The 15,208-nt window shown below is 44.5% G+C and overlaps 1 protein-coding gene across 2 annotated transcripts in view; it reads left to right on the top strand.

Moving 5' to 3' along the window:
* Positions 1-13,827, top strand: part of UTP18 (UTP18 small subunit processome component) — a 40,690-nt gene extending 26,863 nt beyond the window's left edge. For both annotated transcript variants that reach the window (XM_008271283.4, XM_089318206.1), the window contains 4 exons: positions 4,316-4,490; positions 11,397-11,536; positions 12,645-12,683; positions 13,679-13,827. In XM_008271283.4, the coding sequence (XP_008269505.3) occupies positions 4,316-4,490; positions 11,397-11,536; positions 12,645-12,669 (340 nt within the window). In that variant the 3' untranslated portion in view covers positions 12,670-12,683; positions 13,679-13,827. The remainder of the gene's footprint in view (positions 1-4,315; positions 4,491-11,396; positions 11,537-12,644; positions 12,684-13,678) is intronic.
* Positions 13,828-15,208: the final 1,381 nt, after the last annotated feature.

Here is a 15,208-nt window from a genome sequence, read left to right on the forward strand (position 1 = left end):
GTGAAATTTATTTCTTCCTTCATGGCTCCAGGGTGCTCTTTCTGTGGTTTGTCAGCCTTGGCTGTCATCCCTAGACCACATGGTAGTGGTTCCTAATCCGAGTTCATAAGTGAGGTATTGACCTGGCTAAGGGTCAGTCATTCCATTTCGGGAAGAACTTTGTGTACGAGGAGCCTTGGTGGTTGCTGGTCTGTTTGTGACTGCCTGTGACTCAGGAGCTCACTCCTAGTTGAGTCACCTGTGGGTGGGTTGTGAGGTCAGGTCAGGCGGGGGATCAGGTTGTTCTTCTGTCAGAAGTTGAGGGGTAAGCTAGTCAGTACTCTTGCTTCTAACTGTTCCTGTGATATCCTGGTTTGTTCACCTGATACCTGCCTTCCCAGCTTGACCCCTCTGTCTAGCATACAGCTGCCTGGAGTACCATGCTCCCATGCTGAGGTACCCTTCCTTGAGGCTCCCGGTCACTGTGGATCTTACTGCTTTATTGCGTTCTTGGGTTTCTCTGATATTTTATGCAGATATACATTTTTCTTCGATAAATTCCTGCAACACTTTGTATACTTCTAGGCATATGGACACTGTTCAACGAATACTAGCTACTCATAAATGTGTATTATAATTTTTTTTTCTTTTTAAGATTTATTTATTTTAAAGAGTGACAGAGAGGGAGAGACAGAGAAAGAGAGATCTTTGATCTGCTGGTTCTCACTCCCCAAATGGCCATGAGTGTCAGGGCTGGGCCAGGAGCCTGAAATTCCATCTGGGTCTCCCAACGTGGGTGCCAGGGGCCCAAGCACTTGGACCATTTTCTGCTGCTTTCCCAGGAGCATTAGCAGGGAGCTGGATTAGAAGTGGAGCAGCTGGGATTGGAACTGGCGCCCATATGGATGTTGATCTTTGAGGCTTAACCTGCTGTGCCATAGCACCTGCCCCAGTTATAGCACGAATCCAACTGTAATTTTCCATATATCAAAATAATTACTGTTTTTATTCCACAAATTTAAGTGAGTCAATTAAAAATTAATAGTCACTATTAAAGGATTCAATATTTGTTATTTTTTTTTTTTTAAAGGTTTATTTAGTCGAAAGAGCTAGAGAGAGAGAGAAATCTTCCATGCTGGTTCACTCCCCAGATGGCCACAATGGCCAGGGCTCAGCCAGGATGAAGCCAGGAGCTTCTTCTGGGTCTCCCGTGTGGTTGCAGGGGCCCAAGGACTTTGCCATCTTCCACTGCTTTCCCAGGCACTTTAGTAGGGAGCTGGATTGGAAGTGGAGCAGTCAGGATTCAAAACCAGCATCCATGGGGTACTGGCGCTACAGGCTGCAGTATAACTTGCTGTGCCACAGCACTGGCTCCATTTTTTCTTTTCTTCTTAAAGATACATTTATTTATTTGAAATACTGGCAGAAAGAGGAGGGGAGAGAGAAATTTTTACTTTCACTGGTTTATTCCCCAAATACTCAAAACAGATCTGGGCCAGGCCAAAGCCAGGAACCTGGAACCCTTGAGTCTCCCACATGAGTGACAGGGACTTTTCTGCCTGGGCCACCATCCACTGCCTTCACAGATGCATTAGCAGGAAGCTGGACAGGAAGTTGTGTGTCTGGGATTGGATCCAGCACTCCAGCATGGGATATGGGCATTTTAAGATCTAATTTAAAATTGGTATTTAGAAGAGCCTTATGGATTATGACTTTTTATCCGTAATTAAGATGAATTTAGGTATAGATCAATTTTTAGCAGAAAAGATTTAGTGTAAAATAAGTACAGTGAGTAAACACGGTGATCCAAGTAAAAAATGCAAAAAATATGCAGTTTGCTTCAGTCAGTTCAAGGTGCTGTAATAGAGCACAGTAGGCTGGGTGACTTAAACAGAAATTGTTTGTCTTAGTTTGAGATGCTGTATGGTTGAAATGAGGGTGTCGTCATGGGTGGGTTCTAGTAAGGGCCCTGTGCCTGCCTGCAGATGGTAGACTGCTCACTCTGCTCTTCATATGGGGGAAAGAGAAGAAAGAGTTCTCTGGGGTTTGTTACCAGGGCGTTAGTCCATGCATGAAGGCTTTACTTTTATAAGTTATTTCCCAAAGGCTATACTTCCTCATACCATCACATTGCAGGTTGGGATTTTAGCATTCAGTGAGGGAGGCCCAAACATTCAGTCCATAGGAATTCTGCAAACCAAAGATACGTATTGTTTCTCTTGAGTGGTTAGTGTGGGTATGTTAAATGGGTTCTACTTAAATTAAGGGGTTACTAGGATCAGTTGAGAAAATATATATGTAAATAATTGGAAGACTTTGACGCACCAGATAATTCTGATGTACTATTTATGTGTTAGCCGTAATTTTTAATTACGTGAACTGAATTTGTCTGTATTCATTGTGCCTGGCTAATTGAGTAAATGAGAATAAAGATTTATTTATTTGAAAGTGAGAGTCACAGGGAGAGAGGGAGTGTTAGAGAAAGAGAGATCTTCTGTCTGCTGGTTCACTCCCCAGATGGCTGCAATAGCCAGGGTGGGGCCAGGCTGAAGCCAGGAGCTTCTTCTGGGGCTCCCACATGGGTGCAGTCTTCCGTTGTTTTCTCAGGCCATTAGCAGGGAGCTGGATCGGAAGTGGAGTAGCCAGGACTTGAGTTGGAGCCCATATTGGGATGCAGGCGTCACAGGCTTTACTCACTATACCACAACATTACTCCTTATTTACTTCTAAAATATGTAATTATTTGTTTATTAGAAAGCCAGAGTTACACACAGAAAGGAGGAGAGTCAGTGGTGGTGGTGGTGGGGGACGGAGGAAGGTGGGGGGGGGAGGGGGGAGAGAGAGAGAGAGAGAGAGAGAGGGAAGGAGAGGGAGGGAGGGAGGGAGAGGGGTAGGTCTTCCATCTGCTGGTTCACTCATGACTGCAATGGCTGGTGGAAGTCAGGGGCCTGGAACTACATCTTGGTTTCCCATTTAAGTGGTAGGGCCCCATATACTTGAAGCAACATCTGCTGCTTTTCCAGGTAGGGAGCTGGATTGGAAGTGGAGCAGCCAGGACTTGACCAGCACACTCCAATATGGGATGCAGGTGTCATGAACAGAGGCTTAACCCACTGTACTACCTAAATTTTTGTTTATTCACTTTCATTTTATTTGAAAGGCAGACATAAAGAAGAGATCTTATCCACAAGTTCACTCTGGAAATCCTGGAAACAGTCAGTGCTAGGCCCAGTTTAAACTTGGAACCCGAAACTCAATCTGGGTTTCCCATATGGGTGGCAAATACTTGGGCAATCTCGTACTGCCCCTGAGGTATGCATTAGCAGGAAGCTGGATTGGAAGAGTTGAACCAGGTGCTCTGATCTGGGGTATGAGCATCCCGAATGGTGACTTAACTGCCGGCACCACACGCCTTTCTGTAAATGAGGATATATGAATGGTTGGAGTGAGAGTACATGTAGTGTATGTGTTACTCTTGTGAGACTGAGGCTTAGTTTCTTGTATCTTTAAGATTTATATTGCATTTATTAATTAAGTTTGTGCTGTGGTCTAAAAAAGTGCTTCCCAGGCCAGAACTGTGCTGTAATAGATTAAACCTTCTCCTGTAGCACCAGCATCCCGTATGGGCTCCTGTTCCAGGCCTGGCTGCTCTACTTCTGATCCAGCTCCCTGCTAATGTGCCTGGGAAAGCAGCAGAGGATGGCCCAAGTCCTTGGGCCCCTGGAGCCTCAAGGGAGACCTGGATGAAGTTCCTGCCTTCTGCCTTCAGATCGGCCCAGTTCTGGCTGTTGTGGCTATTTGGGGAGTGAACCAGTGGATGGAAGACCTTTTTTTGTGTCTGTAACTCTGCCTCTCAAATTGGGGGAAAAAAAAAAAGGAAGAAAAAAACTTAATTGCTGATATGATGGTATTAAGAAATGTGACATTGAAGAAGGTGATTAACTCATGGGGGTGGAGCCTTGGTGAATAGGTTTAGGACCCTTATTACAAGGGCTTGAGGGTCCGAGTTTACTTGTGCTCATTTGTCCGGTTGGGATGATGCAGTAACAAAACAGCATGTTGGAAACGGAGCAATCTTCACCAGATACTGAGTCTACCGGTGCCTGGGTCTTGAGCTTGAACTGGCATTCCAGTATGGAATGCGCCATATCCATTACACCATGATGTTGGCCCCAGGATGTGTCCAGCTTTGGCCATGGGGTGAACTCTCCAGCCACTATTTCTTCTTCTGTGCATTCTTGCAAGTATCAGTTTGTGGTGTTAATTCTAAATTCCCTTGTGTTGTGAAAATCCTTTTACTTGTTTTTAACTGCTTCATTCCCCTTTCTCTTTACAGTTCCAGTTGTGGAGTTGTTAACATATACAGCCAAGATTCTTGTCTCCAAGAAACGAACCCAAAGCCAATCAAAGCTATAATGAACTTGGTGACAGGTGTTTCTTCTATGGCTTTCAATCCTACTACAGAAATCTTGGCAATTGCTTCGGAAAAAATGAAAGAGGCAGTCAGACTGGTAATATTTCTTTACCCCTTTTAAGATGTGTTGATAATTTTAAATTGTAAGATGAAGCCATGGAAAAGAAATAGGAATGAATCTTGAATTATGTTTTAGAAGTGTATCTTATTTAGAAGTAGAATTACTAGTATTGTAGCTTTTGGGTGTGGTTGTTAAGATGACCTACAAAGTCTACCAAATAAATATTATGTCAGTTTCTTGGGGAAAGCTGTCCTGCCCGTTTTCAGCAGTACATGCAAGTGGAATTAAAAGGAATGTTTATTTTGGTGCCGGAATATTTGACATGTGTGAATACAAGGAGTCTACAAAAAGTTTTTGGAAAATGCATATTATGAAGGAATTAAGCCTGGATTTCAGAATTTTTTGCACCAAAATAAACTTATCTTTTAATTCCATCATGTTCCACACCTAAAATTTTTTTTTAAAGATTTATTTATTTGTTTTCAAGTTAGAATTAGAGAGAGGGAGATGAAGTTTTAAGGAATATCTATCAGGCAAATATATTGCTTCTCTACAGTTGTTTTTTCCTCATCTACCTTTTTTAAAGCCTGATGTCTTAATGGAGTGGAGGCAGTTCTTAGATTTTTAAAAAAAATTTAATGTATTTATTAGGGCGCTATCATCTGCTGGTTCACCCTCCCCCCCAGCCCTTTAAATGCTGCAGTTTCTGGGCGTGGACTGGGTTCACATGCCTCCTACATGAGTGGCAGGAGTTGAATGACATGAACCATCACTGCTGCCTCTTAGAGTTTGCATTAGCAGGAAGCTAGAGTCAGGGCCTGGAGCCAGGTATTGATGTAGGCACTTTTACATGGGACTTGGATGTCTTAACCAGTGTCCTACCCACCAGGCCAACCACCAGGCCAAATGCCTGCCATGGTTCTTAGATTTTGAAAATAAACTGAACTTGAAAATATTGTAAGTATATTGCCATTCAAATAGCTGGCAGTCCCCAGGACCACCCCCAGATTCAATGATTTACAAGAAAGACTCAACATGTGGTCATACTAATGGCAAAGATTCATTATAGTGAAAGGGAACAAAGCAAAATCAGCAAAGGGAGAAGGTGCATGAATGGTACTAAGTTCAGAGGAAACCAGGTCAGGCTTCCTGGTGGAGTCAAATGCTCTCCAAGTGGAGTCAAACAGAACATGTACAGCTTCCCCAGTGTTTTCTACTAGGAGGCTCATTAGAGAGACTCCATGCCCAGGTTTTTATTGGGGGTTCAAATAGGCGCCTTCTGTCTAGTGTGTATCAAAAATCTCAGCTTCCAGATGTAAAACCAGGTTACTATAAGCTACATTGTTTATACAGATGATTTCAGCAGAGTGAGCCGCCCTTATCATGTAGGGAAAGTTTGACAGCAGTGTAGGGCGGTGGTCCTGAATACTGCCCACAGGCTATGCTTTATGGGCAGATGTCTAAGAATAGCAGCCTTGGGGGCCAGCGCTATGGTGTGGTGGGCTAAGCCTCTTCCTGCGGCACCACCATCCATGTGGGTGCTGGCTCATGTCCCAGCTTCTCTCCTGATCCAGTTCTCTGCTGATGGCCTGGGAAAGCAGCGGAAAATGGCTCAACTGCTTGGGCCCCTGCATCCGCATGAGAAACTTGGAAGAAGTACCTGGCTTCTGGCTTCAGATTGGCTCCAGCCATTGTAGCCATTTGGGGAGTGAACCAGTGATAAAAGACCTTTCTCTGTGTCTCTCCCTCTCTATCTGTCAGTCTGTCTCTCAAATAAATGATAGAATCTTAAAAAAAAAAAGACAACAACAACAACAAAAAACAGAATAGCAGCCTTGGGCCTATGCTGACTCCTGCCCAACTTCACAGCTTAGCTTAAATGTCACCCCATTTGTTTCCTACTCTTCAGACAGAATCAGTTTCTTCATTTAACAGATAATTGCTCTGGACACCAAGTATACTGATGGCATAGAACTTGAGGTAGTGGTATTGCCTTGTGCTATTGTATGTATATGCCATTAGATTGAAAATGTATTACAAGACGGTTAGTTTGACTTTGCTCAGTTAGCAAAAAGCCTTCCATACTTCATTGGCACTGTGTATAGTTTACCAACATTTACAAACAGTTCTTTGAAAGTTCTTTGACTGAAATAACAGTCCATTAGAGGATGAATTTGTCCACAATCAACAGGTAGTAAAAGACAGAATTTGCTTCTAGGTTTCATATTCTTTCTAGCACTACAGTGGGTTTTCCAGAAAGTTCTCAGATCCCTAGAATCTGCACAGAATTTTATATGGTTAATAGAACAAGGATGAGGCTAAGCTCTGGCCGTATTACATAGAGCAGTGTCACTGTTAGGTGTGGCATATATTGGGATTCTGCATAAGATTTCCTGAGAAAGCATTTTGTTGGAAAAAATTGAAAAATAGAGTGTTGCATTTTATTCCCTCTCTGTTGAATGGATCATTTGATACATGAGAAGGTTTTAATTCGAGTCAGCCTTAAAATCCCTGCTCCTCTAATGGGAGTGGTGTACTAGTGCATATTAACCTTTTATCATTTTAATAGTAGTAAATTGTTTTTGAAAACCGTGGGATGCATCTCCTGTTGACATAATCTATTCTGCAAGACGCATCATAGTTAGTTCTGCCTAGTTTGCTTCAGTGATTGTGACAGCATTTATGTGTTTTTATTGTGGCAAAAGCACACAAGGAATTCATTAGTAAGAGCCAAATCATGTTTTTTAAATGGTAGTCAGCCATCATATCTAATGGAAAGAAGCCAGGCGTGGCAGCTTCAGAGGGCCTCAGCGAAGCAGTGTCTGTGCCAGTAAAATGCAAGTGCTTGTAATGATTGCAACAGTTTCTGTTATCCTAGCACAAAGCAGTGACTGTAAATCCAAGCCATTACACCAATAGGAGACCCCAGAGACAGATGGTTATTAAGGCTACAACCTTGGATCCAGGAGAAAGTGGTGGGACTTTGTATCCATTAAGTGATGGAGGATTAGCTTTTACTTGTTGACTTTGGATATCTAGACTGTTAACTGTCAAGTCAGAAACAGTGCTGGATAAAGGGAATGAGTTGATGAAGCAGAGTCTTTTTGGGCTTTCTATTAATTAATAGTTAAATAGCTTTTAGTACAGAGGCCATAAATAGAGGTCAGCAAAACACAAGAGTCCTAGCCAGGTGTGGTCACTTGTCTGAAGGAAGAGGCACCAAATACGGATGCAGTGAGAGATTTTGCTGGGGAACTCTGCAGGTAGCTAGTTCTGAGCCTAGAGCAGGTTGTAAACACACAGCCCTCCTCCTTCCTCGCCCCCACTGCCTCCCCACTCCACGTCAGCAGAGGAGATGACATTTACAAGTAGAGGCAGGTGAGTTGGTGTGTGTCCTGCACCTGAGGAGACAGAGTGGGCTGTGTGAGTGCATGGCCACTGTGTTGGTCGTGTAAGTTGCTTGTTGCATGAGGGCACCGCGTCCAAGGGGACGCCATTTACATCAAAGATTATAAATGTGTGTGTTTACCACAGTATTTTTGGTGCCCTGGTCTGTTTAGCTGCAAAAGCACACAATTACCTTTTGCCAAAAATAAATTTTAGAAAATCGCCACATTTCTTTTCCTCTGATTTCGACCCTTATAGCAGGCAGTTGGTTTAGGTGGCTCTAATTACAGAGACAATATATTCCTTTTTTAGGTTGGAAATGAAAAAGGTGGCGCGAAATAAATTATCTGTAAGAAATTACTCAAATGATACATTGGTTCTTGTGTGTTTTGATTCAGAAGAGTCAGAAAACCAGCTCCCCACACTTCAGTGCCATGCCAGCCAAGTTAAGGATCCCGTAAGAGTATCAGGTGACAGGTAGGGTGGGGACAACATATAATAGCACTGTTCTTGCCCTGTAGCAAATGTGTTTTACCCAGATGTTCTGCGCTGATGTTTGGCTCCCTGTTCATAGTTGAAACTTGCCTAGAGGGTGCAAACTTACAGTAGCCCAAACAAAACAGAGTTAGGAAGACAAGCCACTTACCAAGAAGCAAGGAATTTCTGCATTCTCAGACTCAGTGTAAAAACATTCTGCAAGGCCGGTGCCGTGGCTCACTAGGCTAATCCTCTGCCTTGCGGCACCGGCACACCAGGTTCTAGTCCCGGTTGGGGTGCTGGATTCTGTCCCGGTTGCCCGTCTTCCAGGCCAGCTCTCTGCTGTGGCCAGGGAGTGCAGTGGAGGATGGCCCAAGTGCTTGGGCCCTGTGCCACATGGGAGACCAGAAGAAGCACCTGGCTCCTGCCATAGGATCAGCGCGGTGCGGCTGCCATTGGAGGGTGAACCAATGGCAAAGGAAGACCTTTCTCTGTCTCTCTCACTGTCCACTCTGCCTGTCAAAAAAAGAAAAAATTCTGCAATACACATATTTTGACTTCGCTCCTCAAAAGAGGAGTCTGCTTTACGTTCTTAAAAAAACAAAAATAAAAACAAAAACAAAACGCTGTGGCATAGTGGGTAAAGCTGCTGCCTGCAGTGCCGGCATCTCATGGGCGCCGGTTCGAGACCCAGCTACTCCACTTCTGATCCAGCTCTCTGCTATGGCTTGGGAAAGCAGTAGAAGAAGATGACCCAAGTCCTTGGGCCTCTGTATCGCATGGGAAGACCCGAGGAAGCTCTTGGCTCCTGGCTTCAGATTGGTGCAGCTCTGACCATTGTGGACAGTTGGGGAGTGAACCAGCGGGTGGAAGACGTCTCATTCTCTCTCTCTCTCGGCCTTTCCTCTGTGTGTAACTTTTTCAAATAAATAAATCTTTAAAAAATAAAAAAAAACACTTAATTTCTTGAGACTGGGTATAGAGAAGTGTATAAGAACTTTAAATGTTAAAATCAAATTGGGGTGCTGCTAACCTAGCTTCACTAGGTTGAGATCATTTTTCCTTTTTTTTTTTTTTTTTTTTTTTTTTTTAAGATTTATTTATTTGGGCTGGTGCCACAGCTCAATAGGCTAATCCTCCGCCTGTGGCGCCAGCACCCCAGGTTCTAGTCCCAGTTGGGGCGCTGGATTCTGTCCTGGTTGCTCCTCTCATTTCAGCTCTTCTGTGGCTCGGGCAGGCAGTGGAGGATGGGCCCTGCACCCGCGTTGGAGACCAGGAGGAAGCACCTGGCTCCTGGCTTCGGATCGGCTCAGCGCCGGCTGTAGCGGCCATTTGGGGATGAACCAACAGAAGGAAGACCTTTCTCTCTGTCTCTCTCACTGTCTTAACTCTGCCTGTCAAACAAAATATTTATTTGAAAGAGTTACACAGAGAGAGGAGAGGCAGACAAAGAGTTGTTTTCTATCCACTGGTTTACTCCCCAATTGGCTGTAATGGCCGAAACTGTGCCGAACCGAAGCCAGGAGCCAGGTGCTTCCCCCAGGTCTCCCATGTGGGTGCAAGGGCCCAAGGAGTTGGGCCATCTTGTACTGCTTTCCCAGGCCACAGCAGAGAGCTGGATTGGAAGTAGAGCAGCTGGTTCTTGAACCGCCGCCCATATGAGATGCCAGCGCTTCAGGCCAGGGCATTAACCCACTGTGCCACAGCGCTGGCCCCGAGACCATTTTTCATTAGCACCAGCGCTTTAGCATTGAAACTGTGCTGTGCAGGCTGAACCTGCCCTCCTTATGCTTAGGTCTGGCTTCTGCGTGAGCTGGCTCTCAATCAGAACAGTTTCACTTGTTGAATCAGGTTTTCATGATTCAGCTCTCCTTGTGTAGAGATTGCAAAAGGCAAATTGGTTAATAGTTCAAAAACAAAGTGCAATTTTGTGATACTGGGAGACTTGATAACATTTTGAGTATAAGTTGGAAGACAGTATATGACTTTTAAGTTGTATCAAATGAAACTCTTCATGAATGTTTAAATTATCTCTGTGATCAGATTTTAGTTTTTTAAAAAATTTTTGTTTATTTGAAAGACAGAGTTAGAGGAGTGATATAGGAGACAGAGCAGGAGAGATCTTCCCATCCGCTGGTTCACTACCCAAATAGATTCATCAGCCAGGGCTGCTCAGGCTGAAGCCAGGAGCCCAGAACTGCTTTCAGGTCTCCCATGTGGGAGCAGGGGCCCAAGCACTTGGGCTATGTTAAGCTGCTTTCCCAGGCACATTAGCAGGGAGCTGGATCAGGTTTAAACTGGTGCCCATATGGGATGTCCATGTTACATGTGGTGGGTGGCTTAACCTGCCAGCCCCAGATTTTAGTATTCTTCACTGTGGTCATTAAATTAGGGCATTAGTGGCAACCATTGACTTTTTTTTTTCCTTTCAGGATTTATTTATTTGAGAGTTACAGAGAGGCAGAGAGAGAGAGAGAGATCAATCTGCTACACTATAGCACTGGCACTGCAGCCGTTGACTTTCCACTTTACTTAATTGATTCATTTGTTCATCAGACATTTGAATCTCATAGGCAACATGTTAGATGCCTTATGAATACTGTCTTTCCTCCCATCCCTTTCACTTAAAGATCATATCAGAAAATTTTTAAAAGATCATTTGAGAGGCAGGAAGAGACAGAAAAAGCCCTCTCATCTATTTTCCAAATGTGTGCAATGGCCAGGATTGGATCAAGGCCAGAGCCAGGAGCTCAGTCCAGTTCTTGCATGTGGGTGGCAGGGATTCAACTACTTGAGCCATCACCTGCTTCTTCCCAGGATCTGCACTGGCAGGAAACAAGAATTGGGAGCCGAGCTGAGAATCAAACCCAGGTGTTCCAGTGTGGGATATAGGCATGTTAACCACTGTGCCTACCGTGCACCCTGAGATTTTAATTTTGGAACACTTTGCTAATTGTACTTAAATGTGAGCCACAGTAAAGTGAACTACTTGTTCCAGTAAGAAGACAGAATGCAGAATAAAATTTAAAGAAAAATGATTTCTCAGTTGTAATGTAAAGCCTTTATTATCTCCTGCAGGTTCACCTTCCTTCCTGTACAGTATTTTCAAACTTTCCAGTCGTTAAAAAGAATATTTCTCATGTTCACACCCTGGATTTTTCTCCCAGAAGTGGATACTTTGCCTTGGGGAATGAGAAAGGCAAGGCCCTGATGTACAGGTAGGTTGATTTATGTTTAAATTCGGAGGTGCCTGTACTTTTCCTTTGAGGATGTGAAAGACAATAGTATATTTTCCTGCAGTTATGTTCCAGTTGTAAAATGCGATTTGTTGCAGAGTGTTCACCTGGGCTCTCATCTTGATTATTTTATTTTGTTTATTTTTCTACCATAAAATATCTCTAGCAGAAAAGTTCACAATGGCTTGTACTGGGCCAGGCTGAAGCCAGGACCCAGGAACTTCATCCTGGTCTCCCACATTTGTGGCAGGGGCCTAAGTACTTGGGCCAACTTCCACTGTTTCCAGGTACATTAACAGGGAGCTAAATCTTAAGCAGAGCAGCCAGGATGTGGTGCCTTAACAATGCCACAGTGTGCCCTCTCACCCGCTGCTGCCACCATTTAGTAAGCTGTGTGCTGACAATATCAGACTGAGGAAAAGCCACTTTAGTATTGCTGCTTCCTAACACCTTATGTTTATTATTTTTTAAAGATTTATTTATTTATTTGAAGGCAGAGTTATAGAGAGGCAGAGGCAGAGAGAGAGAGAGAGAGGTCTTCTATCTGCTGGTTCATCATCTGCTGCCTTCCAGGGTGTGCAGTAGGAAGCTGGATTGGAAGGGGAGTAGAGGGACTTGAACCAGGCACTCCAGTATGGATGCTGGCATTCCAAGTGGTGCCTTAGCCTGCTCTGCCACACACCCTCTGCTTTGGAAACTGAAATTCTGTTTTCAGAGTAAGCCCCAAAGGCAATTAGACTTGACCAGAGCATTGCTCTCTAGAGTGAGACTGTGTCCAGCTGTATTGACAAGTGGGTTGAATCTGACAGTATGTCTGGCTGGGTCAGTATTTTGTAGATCCCAATTTGCAGCTTTGGAGCCAGCTTAATTTTTCTAAAATATGAGGCATTGAAGTCCTCCAGAAAGGCAGACCGAGGAGTCTGGACCTAACTGTGTGGGAGAATTGGGATTAGTTTTTTTCCCCCTGATGTCTTCCCAGTTGCTGTTTTGTGATCCAATAGACAATACCTTCAGTAATTGTGGTTTTGTTTACATGACTTGTTTTCACTTGCACTAATACTCAGGTTGGTTTATTTTTTTTTTTTTTCAGGTTGCACCATTACTCAGACTTCTAAAGGGATTCTTTGAAGTAAGAAAATCCTTCTGTTATGAGTGGTCAGGCTTGCAGGGAGTGCCCGTTAGCCGAACCCCTCGGTTGCTGCGTCTTCAGTTAGGGCAGTGGGATGGGCGTGGGCTTGACCCTTCCTTGTGATTTCTTATCGTGGATCACAACAATCCAGCTTTGTTCTTCTGAGGTCAGATCGCTAACCTTGCTTTCACTAATTATCATAAAAGCTGTTGCTACTGAGCGTGTTTAATCTGCAGACAGTAGACTTAATAGAGGCATCCTCAGATAGAGCTGTTGCTAGCGTGAGCTTGAGTCCTTTTACTGTACGCGTTTCTCCAGAGGTTAGTATGTGGCTTGCCCTGTTTCCCAGAGCTCAGTGATGGCCGCACAGTACTTCAGATCCAGAGCATGCTTCCCTTTTTGTGGCGTGATCTTTGACCTCACGTGGTGGCCTGGAGGTTGAACTTCAGCATAGCTCACTGTTTGGTCTTCTTGTAGATTCATGGATGTTGAGTTGAGCAGTATGGGAGTACAGATAGACTTTTTTTTTTTTTTTTTTTTTAAGATTTATTTATTTATTTGAAAGAGTTACAGAGGGGCAGAGGCAGAAGCAGAGATCTTTCCGCTGGTTCGTTCCCCAGATGGCCACAATGGTTGGAGTTGTGCTGATCTGAAGTCTCCTGTGTGGGTGCAGGAGCCCAAGCACCTGGGCCATCCTCTGCTGTTTTCCCAGGCACTTTAGCAGGGAGCTGGATCGGAAGTGGAGCAGCCAGGTCTCTAGCCGGCACCCATATGGGATGCCAGCACTGCAGGCGGTGGCTTTACCCGCTATGCTATAGCGCCAACCTCGCAGATAGGTTTCATGAAGGAAATGGATGTATAAAATAGAAGGGCTTTGAGCAAAGCCTTAGCCAGGAAGAGCAGGCGGTATAGCTGGTGTGTTGGCCAGTGCATGTTGTCAGCTGGTGACCAGCAGCTGTCAGTCAAGTGTGTGATTTCTTCTGTTCTTTCCTCAGGTCCAGTTGAACACAAGAGAAGCCTGTCCTATTACATCTTTTCAGAAACTTTCCTGACTGTGGTACTACAGGGATAATGATTAACAGAGTCAGCTATGCTTAAGTTAATGGCAGTGTCTTAATAAACACGTGGCAGCTTTTGTTTGAAAGTAAGTGTGTGTGGTTCTTCTCCCGGCACACAGCATGCACGCGAACACACAGACACAAACAACTTGGGTGCATTTCTTTGAAGACTAAACATGAGAAATTGAAATGCCTGTCTGTGGCCAGACAGAGATGGTCCTGCTTCGCAGTTAGGCCTGGTGGCTTTCCCCCTCTAGCACAGATCTCCCTGCACTTGGGGCCTAGGCTAACAGATACTCTGATGAGCTGTAGAGGTCACCTTACTTGATGTGAGAGGTCACGGGGTGAGTTACTTCAAGTCTCCTACTACTTCAAACCACTGTCATTGTTACATGTGAAACCCTAGTACTCTTGTCCTATGATAATGATTAACCACCCCCCTCCTAGAACTGTTCCCTGAAATGCTCCATTTAGTTTAGGTTCCAAAACTCTTTAATCATAATATAACCTTGCATTAGAGAAGGTCCTGCATTTCTTCAGAAAGACTGATACTGTATCAAGCATTTAAAAAGTATTATAAAAAACAGAAAGTTTAAAGAGATTGCAAAGGTGGGTAATGAAAAGTACCCTGGAGGTCTAAAGCTTTCAACCCACTTCTTGGAGGTAGTTTTTCAAGTGACAAAAAGTGGCTGTGCCCAGTGAATGGTGGGTCCCACTGTGGTGTGTAGGTCCTGCTGTAGTATGTCGAGGAGACAGCATAGGTCATATGTCAAGCAGTGTGGGCCTCCCTGTCACATGTCTGGCTGACAGTGCTAGATCCCACTGTAGTTGTCAAGCAGACAACATAGGTACTGCTGTAGTATATTTAGCAAACTGCAGGGTGTCTTGGTGTCTTCCAGAGCCTTCCTGCTCTGTTGGATGTGACCCAGAACTATCTGGTAAGTATGGGGTGTGTTGACATCCCAACAACTTTTTAATTTATATATTGAAATTTATTTGAAGTGGAGAGAGAACTCCTATCTGCTGATTCACTTTCCAAATGCTGGAAACAGCCATGCCTGGACCAGGCTAAAGCCAGGAGCCTGGAGCTCAATCCAGGCCTCCTTTGTGAGTGACAGGGACCTAGCGTGAGCATTTGCAGGAAGCTGGAATTGAGAGCAGAGCCAGGAGTTGAACCCAGGTACTTCGTAATGGGATGCGGGCATCCCAAGCACTGCGCTACTACTCGGTGGCTGCTACCTCCCGCCCAGCATCTTTTCCCTTTCCCTTTCCCTTTCCCTTTCCCTTTCCCTTTCCCTTTCCCTTTCCCTTTCCTTCCTTCCTTCCTTCCTTCCTTCCTTCCGAGTTTAAAGGAGAGGCGGAGAGAAAGAGGTCTTCCATCCGCTGGTTCATTCTCCAGTTGGCTGCAACAGCTGGAGCCATGCTGCTGATCTGAGGCCAGGAACCAGGAGCTTCTTCTGGGTCTCC

This window comes from Oryctolagus cuniculus, chromosome 17, assembly GCF_051225735.1.
Source record: "Oryctolagus cuniculus isolate XC-2025 breed Fujian yellow rabbit chromosome 17, ASM5122573v1, whole genome shotgun sequence".
Lineage (NCBI taxonomy): Eukaryota > Metazoa > Chordata > Mammalia > Lagomorpha > Leporidae > Oryctolagus > Oryctolagus cuniculus.